This window comes from Drosophila virilis, chromosome 4 (assembly GCF_030788295.1).
Source record: "Drosophila virilis strain 15010-1051.87 chromosome 4, Dvir_AGI_RSII-ME, whole genome shotgun sequence".
Lineage (NCBI taxonomy): Eukaryota > Metazoa > Arthropoda > Insecta > Diptera > Drosophilidae > Drosophila > Drosophila virilis.
The window spans coordinates 20517579-20534887 of record NC_091546.1 but is presented as its reverse complement, the minus strand read 5'-3'; the positions used below and the strand labels follow the sequence as shown (position 1 = coordinate 20534887).

Genomic DNA, 17309 nt, shown 5'->3' with positions numbered 1-17309 from the left:
AACGTGACTTTGCATGCAAAATAGTTGCGTAGCCGCTAGCAGGCAGGTTACATTGGAATTGATTTTGCTATCCTTGTCCTGGGTATAAAAACTTTCATATCAAGTTGGCTAACATGTTTTTTGGATGATTTCTGCATGGGATCGCATATTGTATTCCAGTACAAGATCGTTTGAATAACGAGCTTTTGAATTCAACTTTTTTAGTTCGTTTTTTGAAAGCTCCGATTATTTGTTCATAACAATAAAAGCTAACAAATGAGAAAATTAAATAGTATTTTTTAGATTTATTTTTTGGTAATCTTTGCATTAATTTGTAGTCATAGCACCAAGAGTTTATAAGGTTTCTCGGTAAGAGTATTCGAGCTTCGATATGCGAATAGCTTTTTGCGTTTCTTAATTCTTTTTAACTGCTGCTGCTGCTTTTCTTGGCGTACAAATATTTGAGCTGCGTGTAAATTAACTCGCGTAGTTCTTCGACGCTGCTTTAACACGTTTGCGTTTAAATTGTTAATATTTCGAGCGTTGCCCTGCCATTTGCCATTGCCATTTGCAAGAGCTGAAACTGTCGACTCTTATGCTGTCATGTTCTTGTTTGTATTTCAATTTTCAACGCCTACACAAACAGCCAGACAGACACACCACCAACAAGCCCAGCATGAGCATAAGTTTAGTTTGTTGTTGTTTCTGCTGCTGCTGTTGCCATCGGTGTACGCCGGAACCAACCATAAACATTTTCTGCCATAATAAAGTGTGTTTATTTTTGCTATGGCTGAAAGTTTTTTTTTTTTTTTTGCAGTTTTTGTTTTTATTTTTTATTTTAGTTTTTGTTTAAAAAATTTTATGACTTCATTTTGGTATGTCGAAGTGTAGTTTCTGGCCAAGTATGAGCTACAACGGGCAAACGGGCACAGATATTACGCAAATGGCAAATTGGACATTTTCTGTCTCGTCTATCGACTGCCATCGGCATATGCCTCAGCTCTGACAATATTCATGCGAACGAAGATAAATATGCAGAGATTTAAAATGCACTAAATGGAAAACTACTATGGCCAGACTAGACAATATCCATAGCTATTAAATTTACAGTTGAGTTGAATATGTACATATACTTCAATTTACATTCATTTGGATAAGATTATGGTGTATGTAATATTCAATTCTGATGTAAGGGAACTATGTACACGTGTTTAGAAATATTTGGTTTATTAATAACTAGATTATTTTAAATTAACTTTCTCGACATTTTAAATTTGTTTTGGCTTATTGGTTTGCAAAATAACTTGACATATGTTTCACAAAACAAGTCTATAAAAGCCTTAACACGGTCGAAAATTCTTCAGTTCAGCATTTTGTTGTCTTAAGTGAAGTTATAATGAACGTGAAGCGAATCCTTCTTTTATTGTTATTGGCCATAGTTTTCGAAGGAAAGCTGGCCAAAATCTACGAATATCCAACAAATCCACCAAATCCACCAAATCCGCCTAATCCACCAATCTCAATAAATCCACCAAAACCAGCAAATCCACCAAAACCAGTAAACCCAACACATCCACCAAAACCAGTATATCCACCGAAACCAGCAAACCCAACAAATCCAACAAATCCACCAAAACCAGCAAATCCAGCAAATTCGCCAAAGTCACCAAAGGCTGCAAGAACTGCGGAAGTAAAATAACTAATGTCATATGTGTGGTAAATTATATTAAAGTCCTATTTTTAGGAGGTTCTGACTGAAATGAATAATGAATTAACTGATAAAATTAACAAGCTGATCGCATCGAAAGAAGGGAACATCGAAAACAATAAGGAATATGAGGAAAATTTGGATGCACTAAATAAAACTATTGAACTTGCGATGATATTATATCCAAAGAAGAAATTAGCTTATGATACATTTAAGGAGTATAACAACCAACGATTAGAACTGGAGGACAAAATTAACAAACGTCTAGAAAAGCTGAATAATGACTCTAGTTCACAAAGCAATGAATGCAATAAGTTTTATTCAAAACAAAAAATCGCGCTCAACTCTGCTCTTAAGGAGACAAACTCTAAGAAGGAAGACATCTTACGAGAAAATAGCGTGGAATGTCCATCTAACCCTGTCAAAGATGGTGCATGTGATGATGATGATGATGATGATGATGATGATGATGATGATGATGAGTACTATGATTATATGAATTAAACAAAATTAAAATAACATTTTTGGACCGCGATCAGCTATGTCCAAAATGAAAAATTAGTTCCACAACTAAAATTTTAAATTTCACAATTTTAATAACATTACAAACTTTTAATTTCATTCTTTTTAATATTTCAAATTATGCCAAAGACACTCTGTTCTATTTAAAATATAAACAATAATATAATTATAAAACCTTAACTTTCACCTAAACATAACTGTTTTCCATATAAAAACAAATGTTATTAAAATCGCAATCTTACCAACATACGAATAGTTCACGTAATTGAATGTAGAAAATATTCATTGTGCTTCATAAAGTAAATAGATTTGTGTTATTACAAAAGGCAACTAAAACTGAGCGTAGTGTGCAAATTATCTATTTCAGCTAACTTGCACAAACGTGCACAATAATAATTACATTGTCGAAAGCCTGAGTACCTAAAATGTTTTTAATTAGCTTTAGGCTTTGGACAACACCTAGGCAAGTGCGATTCTATAAAAACCCATTACATTGGCGCAAAATTTTCAGTTAAGAGGTTTCTAGTTTGCAATTATTATGAACGTGAACGGTATCATTATATTTTTGGTATTGGCCACGTTTGTGGAAGCAGCCAGTGTTCCAGAAGACAATAAGTCTTCCTCTACTACCGAAAAAGACACCAGTTCTTCTACTTCTACTACAAAAGACACTAGTTCTTCTTCAACTTCTTCTACACCTTCTTCAACTTCTCCAAAAGACACTAGTTCTTCTTCTACTTCATCAAAATCCACTAGGTCTTTTTCTACTTCTTCTCCTAGGTCTTCTACTTCTCCAACTTCTTTTTCTTCTACTTCGACTTCGACTTCTACTTCAACTTCGACTCCCCCTACTACGTCTACAACAACAGAGGTTTGAAAAATAGCTGCTGTCATATGTGTGCATTATTCAAAATGAAATTATTATTTGCAGAACCCTCTCACAGAATTGGATGCGCACATAAATAAACTGATACAACAGCTTATCGACTCCAAAGAAGGATACTACAGTAAAAATAGTGAATATGAGGATAAATTGTTATATTTAATTCATGCCAAAGGACTGAAAAAGGAATATTTTGCCTACAAATATGTCGCTTATGAAACATTCAAGTCGTATAACAAACGACGATTAGAGCTAGAGGAAAAAATTGAAGAGCGCATTGAAGAGATCAATATTGAACTTACAGTCGGAACGGAAACTGAATGCTATACGTTTTATTTAAAGCAAAAAAGGACACTCGAGCTCGCTCTAGTCAACACAAACTATCAGAAGGAACACGCATTAAGACAAAGTGACTTGAATTGCCCCAACTACATATATGAATACAATGAATATGATGAATACAATGACTATGATGCTTTTGATGATTACGATGATTTTTATGACTATGATTATTAACACTTAACAGAAATATTGTTCAATATAAATATTCCGATTTGTACCTCCGAGCATCTGATCTTTCTTTTTCGCCATTTCCATGACTGCCGTATGAAAAAGTATATTCTATTAACTTATTCGTAAAGTGCATAGTGTATTACATTTTGTGCATTGTCTGTGTAACACTCTGTTGTTTAGAACGTCACTTTTTTTTTAGCGAATGTAATGTGTATGTCTTCACGCAAAATTCTTCATCTGTCGTTGAAGAGCTGGGCTTTACATATTTAAAATGACAATGGTTTATTATCTATGTTATGCACTATAGTTGGTTAATTTTACAATTACGTGAAGATATGGAATAACTATACTTTACACTGCTTACAACGCTGACATTCTAATTAACTTTTATCTTTTTACATTTGTAAAGCAGCGTGCACTAACTGTCAAAGTATATTTGTGCGTCTTAAACAAATTCAGTATAACAATTTAGGAGTTCTCTTATTTAAACAATCATTTTCTAATCGATTGTTCAGCAAAACGATTTTCCACTGTGCTTGTTACCATACAATTGAATTGGAATCTACATTTTTTCTTGAACATTTATCGAATATTTTGAAAGAGCTTTTCTCTAGTTAAACATGAGCTTCAACCGACTTTTGCTCTGCATACTTAGCTAACGAGCAATTTGTACTCACAATTGTGGGCTCTGTGAGTCCATTGACATAAGTTAAATTGGGCATTGCCCGGGCGGAGCAGCAGAGGCGTCCACAAGATGAGCTCAAGTGTCCGGCTGATGTCGTCTTGCTCCTGCTTCTGCTAGGCTCTTGGTCCCACGCTATATAGCCTGTTTACACATGACATGCCCACAGCAAATGCAAGCAGACGGAATGATCGGCAGGACCTTCTGGTGGCCACGTTTGCTGACGACACGGCAATCCTTGCAAAAAACAAATGTGTGTACGTGGCAACTGACCTCTTGCAGGAATACCTCAAGCGATTTGAAAACTGGGCTTGTAGATGGAACATCGCAGTGAACCCTGGAAAGTGCGCCACGGTTACCCACACTCTACGCAAGGACTCATGCCCCGGACTTTTTCTTCATGGTGAGCTTCTAGAGCAATATCGTCAACACAAGTACCTAGGTGTCACTCTCGACAGACGACTTACATTTAGTAAGCACGTCTCTGCAGTAACGAGCAACATCAAATCTAAGATAAGGCGAATGAGCTGGCTCCTCAACTCCAAAAACAAACTCTCGCTCCGAAACAAGGTCCTAATCTACAAGGTAATCCTTGCCCCAGTGTGGCGTTACGGGCTTCAAGTTTACGGTATAGCTGCAAAAACACACCTGAACAAAATTCGCATCATTCAGGCCAAAACCCTGCGCAAAATAACTGGAGCCGAATGGTATATTCGCACACGCGACATCGCCAAGGACCTCAAGGTTCCAATGGTGGGCGACGTAGTCAACAGGCAAGCAGCGAGCTACTCAACAAAGCTCCACAACCATCCAAACATCCTGGCGAGGAGCCTGCTAAGGAGGCGAAGAAGAAGGCGACTGAAGAGGACCTACCCAACCGACCTAATCGATCGTTATGTATAGGTGACAAGCTTCGTTAATTACACCAAAATATGTTTCTATAATCTGTTAACCTAATTGTATAACTAATTGTAAAACCACAATCATCGCTAAGCTAAGTAATTATGTCACTCTGATAAAAGTTGCTAACATAGAGTAACAGGATACCAGATTTCTTAATAAACTAAATATAAAAAAAAAAAAAAAAATCTGCTAGGCTCTTACTAATCCTCGGTTAGGGCGTTGCAGCTGTAAATGGGCTTAAATATGCGTAAAATTTTAATAGCAGATGGAAAGCCTATTAAAAAGTCACAGCCACACACATTGCGAAGTCAACTTTGCCTTGACTTTCGCTGACATTTTGCAACCGAAAATTATTAAGCCAAATGTCACACACTCAAACCAGAGCAACGCATTCACTGGCCAAAATTCAGCACAGCTTTCCCGGCTGGGCAGGGTTGAAGTAGAGGGTGCCCATTTTGTTTGGCTTTTCAACTTTTTCGCTGGCTACGTTACATGAGCCTAATTAATTTCATTCAAATGACCTCAAAAACTACTAAAATACGAAATGCAAATGCAGCAAATTTTCACAAAATTTTGCGGGCAACACTTTAAAATGTCGGACACGGCGAGTGTGTGTGAATGTGTGTACATTTTTTGCTTTTGACTTTAAGTGTTTCAGCAAGTTGGACGCTAATGCAGTTTTATTGATTTTACATGGCGCTTGTCCTGGCTGCCACTTTGAGCTCTTTACCCTCGACTCCCGACTGATAAACGTGGCTTCATTAATATTTGACTTTGTTGTTGGCGTGGGGAGTTGGCCATGGGTAGCGTTGGCTGCGAACTACTTAAGCAAACTACAGCTGCTTGATTTTTATTCAACTAGAGCTGCCAAAGCGTCAGCCAAGGAACCAATGTAAATAAACGGCAAATAGTGCGCCAAGAAGCGAGCGCGAGGGCGAGTGGCATTGTTCCTTGTCTCGTCTGGCTTGTCGCACGTTTTCATTGCAGACATTGAAAAATTAACCGATATCTGTCTATGTTGCCTGACACTCTGCTGTAAACAGCCCGCAGCAGATACCCTTGGAGCAGCTCCACCTCACAATCTCACATATAAAAACGCGCCGCAACAGAGGTGCCTCCGAAGAGGACACTAAAAGGCTGCATAGCGAACGCAAATAATGGCTAGAAACTGATGAAAGTTTCTATCATTTTAACATGGACTGCAGGCTATCAAGTAAAGTGCTAGTGGAATGTCGAGTAGTAACCACGGCAAATCAATCATAAAAGATGAAGGATCGATTATGACCAAATATATAATTAGATGTCTCCCGGATTGTCCCGTTCATCATCATTGAAAATTTAAAAATCTACGATCCCTTCGCTACGTCTCTGCTATGCGAGGGTTCAACTAACTCCACGTAGTCACTGTTTCGATCACTGGCAGTCTCTTTATTCACTTCTTATTGATGTTATTGTTGAGTTGCCGTAGTCGCTTTGGTGGCAGGATGTGTGCTTAAATTTATCATTGAAATGGCATCAAGACAGCGTTGTATGTTTTTTACATTTAGCACGTCTTACCAATGTTCTGCACGCTTAAATTTGCATAAATTGTTCTTGTTTTATGTGAAACTATTGCATAAGCAGCAGCAAAGGAGCTGGCGCTGGCACTGAGGTCCAGGATGCGCATCCTGATGACGCACGAAGGCAGCAAGGTTTGCGACAACAGCTGCTGTCATGTGTGACGCGAACTTTGGCAATTTGACCAACGGACCCGGACAACATCGCTTCTCGTTAATCCTTCATAAAAATTGATGATGATGGCACCGAAGTTTGCCAATAAAGAAGGCTGACATATTTGTCAGCTGCTTATAAATGAACATTTGATACTTTGGCCCGATAAAGGGCTCTAAGTATGCTAATTATGTTTGATAATTTTGGTTTTTTTTTTGCATAACCTAACTATGTTTCTGTTTCTGTCTCTGTTGCAGGTGGCGTGGATGCACTTTGAGCAGTCGGCCATTTTGACGGTGCATAATCATGTGATAACACGCAATCCGAGGATTAGCGTAACGCACGATAAGCACGACAAGCATCGCACCTGGTTTCTGCACATTAACAATGTGCAGGAGGAGGACATGGGACGGTATATGTGCCAAATCAACACGGTGACAGCCAAAACCCAATATGGCTTTGTCAAAGTTGTCGGTAAGTGAATAACTATTTGTATGTGTGCGTGTGGCTGTCTGTGTGTGTGTGTGTGTGTGTGTGAACTTTGTCAGCTTAGCTGACATTGAAATATTTGTTCTGGCGTTCGTCTCTCGTTTCATCGCAACTTGGACACGTGTCCCTTGCATATTTCATTTCATTTGCCAGGCAAACTGTTGCCAGGTATTAGTAGAGCCAATCCCCCGGCACTGGACAAAGCTGTTTAGGCCTTGTTTTAGTCAGCAAGGCAAACAAACATACAATTAAATTCCCCACAAAGCACTTTATTAAGGCAAACAAACATTGGACTCGCTCAGAACTGCCTGCTTACCAGCTTGCCAACTTGCCTGGCTGCCTGCCCATAAAACTATGCTTTAAAAAATTGTATTTCCACTCACACGTCGGACAATCGCACAACCCACCCGCACTCACCCATTCGACATTTTAGCATGAGCAATGGCATTTGTGTGTGCGTCTGTGCCTCTTCTCAGTCTATCCCAATGGTGTTGACCATAGGCGGTCCACAGCATGAGCCTGACTCGCTGGAAAATGTACGGCAGTGCAAATGTCGTCGCTTCAGCTGGAATTTTTGTCAGCGATATGTGGCATGCATCGGCATTCCGAAGATTTCAGACTGCAGATATATAGTAGATAAATATTGTCTCATATCAGCGTGAAACTGAATTCCTATGTGAGTTACTAAACGATGGTCAATATTCGTCGATTGCACATATTGGAAATCAATCAACTTATTGAAGCTGAACTTTAGCTAAAGTCTGGCCAGGTATTGAAATTAATTCTATTTAATTTATAAAAAGGGGATACTTTGATATTTACATTTGTCATAAGCAAAACTCATAATTTTCTTATTTTGAAAATATACATATAATTTGTGTGGGGAGAACATAGTTTTCTGTAGAGGGCGTCGAAAATTCCTAAAGTTAAATCTCTATTGTTTGTTTTAAGCCCGAGCCCCAGAATACGATTCGGTATCTCTGGGTAACAGCAGTTGGCAAAGTGTATTCTAGCAATTTGCATGACCCGCCACACCTGTCTCCAGTTTCATATGTAATACCCATAGATTCCATTACATAGTGCACATTTAAGTGCATATGTGTGTATGCCTAAGCGTTTCATGTTTACGTAGCGTTGCAGTATGCCTGACTCTACACATTTTTTTTTGTTTTTCATCTTTTTTTTGTGTGCAGCATTTTTTGTTTTGTTTGTGCTACGCTCTCTGATAGCACTTTCAAAAAGCCGTTAAGCACGCTTCAGTGTTGTAAAATGCTCAAATAACACGCCTCACACGCACCACACGCGTGTTCTGGCAATTTGACGTGGCGTGACCAAAACGGCGGCAGCCGCTTCACGAAATTTTCTGCAATCTCGCGACTGTTTTTTTTTTCTGTGAAAATATCCTCTTTTTTTTTGTCACAAACATACAGACTATGGTTACACTTATCTCACTTATATGCACACACACACAGACACATACACACGCTGATGTGGCAAAAGTCCTGAAAAAGGCAAATTTACCAGTACAAAAAATAGATGTGCGACAACTCTGGTCGCTGGTCAGCAGGCAAAAAACACAAAATCACAAAAAATATAAACGGAAAAAAATAAAAGAAAAATTTAAATATGCCACAGGCATTTTTTAGCCACTCTCATAGGACAATGGGGTATATCAGATGTGCTTTAAAGCTAGCAACAGACTGAGCAATAAAAATATAAAAATATATGTTAAATATAACATTATTAGTTGTTGGAATAGGAGAAACATATAAATTACTATACATAAATATTTGTAGATTGGGTCGATTCCTATAATTCGGTCGTAATAGCCCTTCTTGTTTTTTAACTATTCGCTGGTCTGTTTTTTTTTTTTCTCTCAGTTTTTATGCCAGCCTAAACTAAAATCCTGCTACGTGCAGCATATGTGTCCTTGTCGGTATGTCCTCGCGCATTTGCATGTGTGCGAGGTAGTCTCTGTCTGTCTCCACCATCGCCTCCACGTCCACCCCTGTGGCCCTGGCTTATGTTGCCATGTCCATGCTCTAACTGTTGCATGGCGCAGTTTTCAGTTTTGCAGCCTTCTCCGCTTGGCTGCCATTTGTTTGCGCACATATTTTTCAAGTTTTGCCACAAAAACTGATTTATGTGACTGCCGCAAAACGTCTGTTGCCCACATCCACCCACCTCTCGGCCGGCCGGCCGGCCGCCCCATTTTTGCCCAGTGCGCTACATGTTTGTCCGCCGGATGATGTTGATTTGTCAACTTGAAAAGCGGATCTCGTGCGAAATTCTTGCATTCCGCACGACATTGAAAACTTGCTTGCATTTTTATTAGATTTATTGGTTAACTTTGCGAATACCGGAAGTACCGAAAACAACTCGGACCAATTTTCAGTCGTCCTTTAATAGCCAGCCAAAATATCTCAGCCATTGGCAATGTAAACTGTAAGTGGCCCAATGGCCAAGCAATTAATTGTTGGAGTCACTCATTTTTTTTATTTATTTAATAAGAAGTCTTGCATTTATTGTGCTGCATAATATTGTTGTGTATATTATTACAACTAATTTGAAAATCAAATACGAATATACGCTCTTTTTCATAGTACAAGAGCTCAAAAGTAAGTTTAAATACCTTAGCTGACGGGAAAATACCCTAAAAAAACGTACATGAACTAAAATGTTCTAGTCTCTGGCTTCCCTAAGATGGTTGATTGGTTTGTCTAAAATGTCAATATAAAAGGATAGAGTATAACTGCTCTTGCATTTATTTCAAATCGAAAATTTATATTAGGTTTGAAACAGTGTGTTTTTGCAAATTACACAATTATTGTGACTCTACTTTAAATACCTTTCCTGTAAGCAAAGGAGGGTATATAGAAAAGGTGCGACTGTAAACATAAATTTAAAAATTGTCAAATGTAGCAAGCTCGAATCAAATGAAATGCATTTAATTAACATACCAAATCCAATTAAAATCAACAAAATTAAATGACGCGCAATGTTTACATACAAAAAAAAAGAAAAAACTCCCCGCCTATGTTAGGAGAGGAGAAATCACATGGGCAACATGTCCTACGCCCCACTCCCCTAGCTAGGCACTCAATTTAACAATTTAAGTGGTAAAAAAAAATGATAATTACATTGTGCAATAAATGTAATGAAATTAAAACGTTGCATTTGCCGTCTAAATAAAGAGAGACAAAAAGCATTCGGAATAATGTTGGACAAACGAGTAAATAAATAAATAAATTTCGAAACTCGCAACATTTGTGAATTTAATTTGCTGAGCCAAACAGAAAGCGCCAAATTCGAAACGCGGCGAATGAACAGAAATAAAATGAACACGAGCCCAAAGCACGAAATTATAAAATGGCGGGACGGTAAAAACAAACATTAAACGCGTTTGAATTTATGAGCCACGCACACAAAATGCATTTAAATGCGGCGGCTCCAACTGGCAACAGCCGTTGTGTTGCATGCTTTGCGGCGCCCCGGGGAGCGGTGTGTGGACAATTGGATGGGGCGAGGGGAAGTCCCCAGCTCAAAAGTCGACCAAATGACCGCACAAAATGCAAAACAAGTGCAACAACACGCAACAAGGCAAACAACAACCAACAGCCAACAGCCAACAAGCAACAACATACAACAATAATAACGAGCTCTGCACAATGTTGACTCTGTTGCCGCATTATTTTTAATTTCTACTCACATAATGAGGCAATTTATTAAATTCAATTACAACGTTGACACTCGCTGGCAAAAGGGCGAGCAGCTAATGGCGAACGCATTGTCATGAGGATAGACCTAACGCACACATGCTTCCAAATTACTTTCTTCTAATGCCAAAGCTTAGTCCAGAAATTTCAGCAAACCCAAAAGTCCGTTTAATATAAATCAAAACCTGAAACCTGCAGCTTAACTGCAGTTAAATATTTGACAGCAAATAAATCGGAATCAATTTTCTTATTGAACATTTTTCGTCGCTATAAATATATAATAAAATATATATAAATATTTTTTTGATAAGCCTTAAACACAGATTCGATTGAGCAATATCTGTCCATTGGCCTGCGCAGCTTTGCAAGCGCGTTCGAATGCTGTTTACCAAAGCTTAAAAATATGATTTTGTAGGATTTGTGCATTTCAAATGAAATTGATAACGCTCAGTTTTTTGATCAATCAATATATTTTACCTGATTAAGCTAGGCTTGCCCAGGTTCGTGTGTGTGTGTGTGTGTGTGTGTGTGAACTAAGGATATGAAGACTAATTGCCGCTCGTTAAATAGTTAGCCGTTTAGATGGTCACGTTGTTATCAGCGCGCCGAAAATATTTCGGAATGGAGACGGCAATTAAGTATTTCTGGCACAATATGTCGACTCAATGAATACCCTGCGTGTAGCGTTAGCTTAAGTTATAAATTGAATAAACGCAATGTTGAGTTTATCAGGCACATATCCTGACAGCCTCGAAAGCAAACTTTGGGTAATTAAATTTCCAGCTTGTATGTGAAAAGTTTGGCCTGAAAAACAATATACGACCACGAATACCACTAGCACGTCTGTGTCTAAAACTTTGCTAGTTTTTTTTTTTTTCTTGTCGCCAGCTGCTAAATATCAATAAAGAAACTAATATGTCAAATGGGCGGGCGAGAACGACAAAACATAGGGGCCGGGACCAACAGCTGCCCGAGTTGCCATTCGGTGCGCTTATGGTCAGCTCGGCGATTAGCACATCAAGCGTTTATTAATAGCACAGCAAACGGTTCGAACAAAGTTTTCCTTTTTCTCGCTTTTGGCTCATAAACGTTCTCGCATTATGAGACAGGGGAAATGAAGGAGCCAGAGACAAAAGTTTACAGCGCATAGAAAAAGTTCAAGTAATTGCAACTTTTAATTACAGTTTGGTTTTATGCGCCATGTCCCCAACGGGAATGTGACCGACCGAAAAGGTAAAGATTTAACCAAACGGTTATGCCTTGGGCCAAAATTTAATAATTATATATAATAAAGTGGAAATGTAAATGGAAAATGGAAAATGTAAGCGGTATTTCATGAGAAGCGTTCATGACTAGCCCGGCAAAAACTAATTCGAAAATAATTCAAATGTTTATTGTAAATTAAGTTAATAATTGAAAATTGTATTTGTTAACACAATGCACAAGGGAATTCTTCATACAATATAAATTCAGCATAAATACAAAACAAACTGTGATTGAACTATGAATTTGCTGTCAATATAATTATGTTTTCCAACAATCGATTTGGCGAATTGATAAAGTTGCGCATTTTAATATTTATTGAAATTTTCATGGCATAATGTTCGCATTATTGATTTGCTTGGGGTCAGGCCACGAGATAGTAGATGAGGCGTCAAACGTCAGACGACAACTAAACGCGTCGGGAACGTGACTTACAGGACTTGTCCAGGCTTTAACCCAAATGAAAAAATTGCATGCGATATCTTTTGATTACAGGCGCCGCTCTGAATATGAAATGAGACAAACTGCAGCGGCTGTCAGCGACTACGACAGTTCAGGTCCATATGTCCAGCTCGTAGTCTGTATGTCGTCTGTCTGTCTGTCTGTCTGTCTGTCCGTATACGTAGGTCCGCTTGTCTGGCGTTGGGTCCAACCGAATCCTTAGCTTCTAGCTTTGTGCGCTTTGATTTGCATAGATTTTTCATTACAGATTTTCAGCTTGAAGGGCAAAGGCAAAGCAACGCCAAAAAAAAAAAAAGGGTTTGACAGAGCCGCTCAGCCAGCAATTGAAATCCAGAGCGCCACGGTGTCCCCCAAGGCTGATGACAATTTGATGAAGGTTCTTGAATCGATTTTTAAATTAACAGACTCGCCCCAAAAGTTAGCCAGGCCAAAGTCTTGTCGCAAAGCTAATTAGGCTTAAACTAAAATATCTCTTGGGACAAAGTTGAATCAGCGCGTCAAAGTCAACAACGCGTGAAATGCTTTTTTCTACACTGTCCGAAATGCAACCAAACTTTGTCGCATTGCTTGCTTTGATTCTTGAATTAAATCGTCGCTCAACTTAGTTGCTCATAAAAGCTTGGATTTATCTTAAGAGAGTTAGCGACAATTAAAGACTCTGAGAAGTTATCAATATGTTTTAACTGAAAGCTTTATTGTATAAGCACAAATTAAGTTCGGTTAAGTAAGCCAGTCATATTATATTATGTTATAAAATATGAAAAACTCTTCAAAAAAGAGAAGTGAGCGAAGGTACTATTTTTGTGATTCTACAAGTGTATATATGATTCGTTGGCTTCATGCTATGTTTGACTTGCTTGGCTTTATTTCCACTTTCTTGGCAACGCTGTTTGCCAAAATGCAAAAGTTTTTGCATTTAAATCAAGTGGCGTTCGCTTTGAGTTTATGTTTAGCTGGCAGGAATAATAATACCCATTTCCTTACCCCACCATGCTATTTGCAGTGCCGCCAAACATTGACGATGCGCTGACCTCCAGTGATGTTATTGTGCGCGAGGGCGACAATGTCACCCTGCGCTGCAAGGCGAAAGGCAGCCCCGAGCCATCCATCAAATGGAAACGAGATGACAACCATAAAATAGTCATCAACAAGACGCTCGAAGGTAAGTCCGACTGCCACGAAATCGCGAATTGCATCAAATCATGGACTCCATTGCATGCTCTTGGTTTGGTTGCAGTTAACGACCTGGAGACAGACTCCTTGGAACTGGAACGCATCTCTCGCCTCCACATGGGCGCTTATCTCTGCATTGCCTCGAATGGTGTGCCGCCCAGCGTCTCGAAGCGCATCAAAGTCAGCGTCGACTGTAAGTTTGTGAATGAATCGGACGACTATTTGCATATACCCGAATTCTGGCAAATTTCATTTCGCAGTTTCGCCCATGGTCTGGATACCGCATCAGCTGGTGGGCATACCCATGGGCTTCAATGTTACGTTGGAGTGCTTCATCGAGGCCAATCCCACATCGCTCAATTATTGGACGCGCGAGAATGAACAAATGATCACTGAGTCCTCCAAGTACAAGTAAGTTCGTAAATATTTATAACTTTGCGAATAAGTTTGTTCGCATTTTAGCTAAGATTGTTACACTTTTAGCTGCATATACAGAGAATGTTTGACTTTTTGAAAATATTAATTGAACAAAAAATCACGAAAACACAATTAATTAATTTAGGCGGACTTACTTGTGTATAGCGACTGAAAGAAGAGAAAGTTGAAGAGAAAATCGGCCTGAGAGAGAGTATAATATACTGAAATATTTGAATATGTATGTTTCAGCGTTTATTATTTTCGAATACTCCCGATCTGTACGCTCTTAATTGTTTTGTTTACTTAAAAGAGCGCGTATATTATTTTATACTATGAAAAGTGCAAATTAATCAGATAAGAACAAAATCACGAATATTACAAATACAAAGCAGTCACAATTCCAAAAAGTTTGCGATTTGCACAAAAACAAAATATAAAATACCCTATCAATAGCACTTTTAACCTATTCAAGGGCTTTGATCAAATTTTGATTGATTAGCCCTTTCTCAGAAAATACCCCATTTGTTGTAACTGCGCGAAATAATGCGGATGAAGAGAATATTTTTGTTTTTAGTATATGTGCCGATTATACATCAGCGTCTAGCTTAAATCGGGCATACAGCAGAGCGGCGAGAACAGTTCATCAAAGACGATGTCGACACGAACATCGACTTGTCGCATTTGTGAGTTGCTATTTATTTTGCTGTGGCTATCAGTAAGTGGCCAGGCAGGTTATCCTCCCGCGTCTAACCCCAATACACAGCTGGTGAATCAGATACTAGGCTATGTGAACGAGAGTGTTGCAGCGTGCAATGATTATTATAAATACGCGTGTGGCAAGTGGAGCGAGAAACATGAGAATGATAGCTTTTCGGAGATAACTGGACTTATTGATCATAAGGTAAACGAGAACCTCATTGTGCTCATGGATGAGCTACAGCAGCGTACACTGGAGCCAGGCAGTGTTGAGGACAAGGTCTTGACCTCCTATCAAACCTGTCGGCAAGCATCGGAATCAACACGCTCGAGTAGGACTTACCTGGAGCTAGTTCCGCCAAATGAGCAAATACCTTGGCCGCAGTTGAAGCTCCGCCCAGATCACTGGAGCAGCATAAAGTTTCAGTGGATGGAAACATTGGCACGCCTGCGACGCTATGGCCTGACCAATGTCATTTTCAAGCTCGAAGTATTGCCGGATCTGAAGAACAGCAGCAAGTACGCCGTGAGCATTGACAGGCCCTACTTTGAGCATAAGGATCAACGGCTCAGAGGCACACTGCTGACCATGCTGACACTACGCATGGTGGGCATCAACAGTAAAAAGGCGTGGGCCTTAGCGCGAAAGGTCAAGCTGTTTGAGTCTGCGGTACGTGAACTGGTCGAAATGGAGTATGAGGAAAAATCGGAGTTCTACGAAGAGCTGAGCCTGCAACAGCTGGAAGTGCAGACGGGCGGTCAATGGCGAAAGTATTTGGAGATTGTGCTGGGCCGCAACGTGCCCGCCGACTATGTTCTTCAAGTAGAAAATTCGGCTTGCTTAACTGCGCTTGTGCATTTGGTCAATGGCTGGAATCGTGAGGTGGTGGCCACTTACATAATGTTGCGCTTTGTCGCATATGTGCACAAGGAGACCATGGAAAGTGACGAGCCCATCGAATGCATTCAGGATGTGCGCCGCAACATGGAGCTGGCCACAAATCTGCTCTACGAGCAACGCTTTATTGGCTCGGAAAAGCTGCGACAGCATCAGGCCGACATATTGGAACTCTTTCAGCTGCTGCGCCAACAGTTCCTCAAGAAGCTGGACGCCAATAGTCTGCAGCTGTTGGCAAGCGAGTTGGAAATGCTGAGAGCCAAGATGCTCAACATGACCATAAACGTGGGGAATATGCCCAACACTGCAGATCGTACCAGCTTTGTGAAGCGCTTCTATGCCGATTTGCATCTGGCTGAGGATCGTAACTATGCTCTGAATCATCTGCGCCTATTGGAGTTTCGTACGCGTCGCTGGTTTGAGCAGTTGGATGGGGCACTTAATGCGACCAATTTCTTCTTTATATCCGATTCGGAGACAGGCATGAGCTCAACACCATACTATTTGCTGCGGCAAAACATAATTATTGTGCCCTATGGCATACTCCAGGAGCCCATTTTCCACCACGACGCACATGATGTATTTAAAGTCAGCCTGCTGGGCTTCATGTTGAGCCACGAGCTAATGCACGGATTTGTCTCTGGTGGCTTCATTTTCGATTTCAGAGGTAACTACAATAAACTGGGCAAACGAATCATAATGGAAAGTGAATATTCATCGGGCATTAGCTGCCTCAATCGCAATGAAACCGATTATCTGGATGAACGCGAGGCGGATATTGCGGGAATACGCCTGGCATATGATGTTTACTTTGATCCTGGCTCCAAATTCAATCTGACACAGCCCAGTTTTACGAATCTCTCGCTGAAGCAGCTGTTCTTTCTAAATTTGGCGCAGTTCTTCTGTGGCAATACGGCACCAAATGACTTTGCGGATCACGATGCGGATGAGTTGCGTTTAAAGCAAATGCTGATCAATTTCTCAGCCTTTGCTGAGGCACACGGTTGTCGCGAAGATCTTGACAATATGCACCCGGCACAAAAGTGTCGACTGTGGTAATTGTCAGAAACTAATCCATCACTTAAAAACCTTAAAAAGAAGTCATCATTATTATTATTTAATTATTTCAATCCTTCTACTGGCTAATTTCTCATCATTTAAATTAAACTTTCTCTACTGCAAGTAATTCATTAAAGTTAACGTTCAAATTTTACATTAAATATATCTCTATTTGAATATACAATTGATGATAATGTATAATCGATACTTGGCACAAAATGACATCAGGAATTTGC

At 39.6% G+C, this 17309-nt stretch overlaps 2 protein-coding genes across 2 annotated transcripts in view; both read left to right on the top strand.

The window, feature by feature from the left end:
* The window catches only part of DIP-epsilon (Dpr-interacting protein epsilon), a 62170-nt gene that overhangs the window by 38422 nt on the left and 6439 nt on the right, over positions 1-17309 (top strand). The window contains exons 4-7 of the mRNA XM_002051287.4: positions 7158-7374; positions 13834-13992; positions 14068-14196; positions 14264-14414. Coding sequence (XP_002051323.2) covers positions 7158-7374; positions 13834-13992; positions 14068-14196; positions 14264-14414 — 656 coding nt within the window. The remainder of the gene's footprint in view (positions 1-7157; positions 7375-13833; positions 13993-14067; positions 14197-14263; positions 14415-17309) is intronic.
* On the top strand, positions 15058-17261 carry Nepl6 (Neprilysin-like 6). Its single transcript, XM_015173359.3, has one exon. It carries the CDS (start codon positions 15073-15075, stop codon positions 17071-17073), a length of 2001 nt encoding a protein of 666 aa, XP_015028845.1. The 5' UTR covers positions 15058-15072; the 3' UTR covers positions 17074-17261.

Excerpts from the sequence above, each read along its gene's own strand:
- Nepl6 (XM_015173359.3), top strand. The coding sequence starts at position 15,073 with ATGTCGACACGAACATCGACTTGTCGCATTTGTGAGTTGCTATTTATT.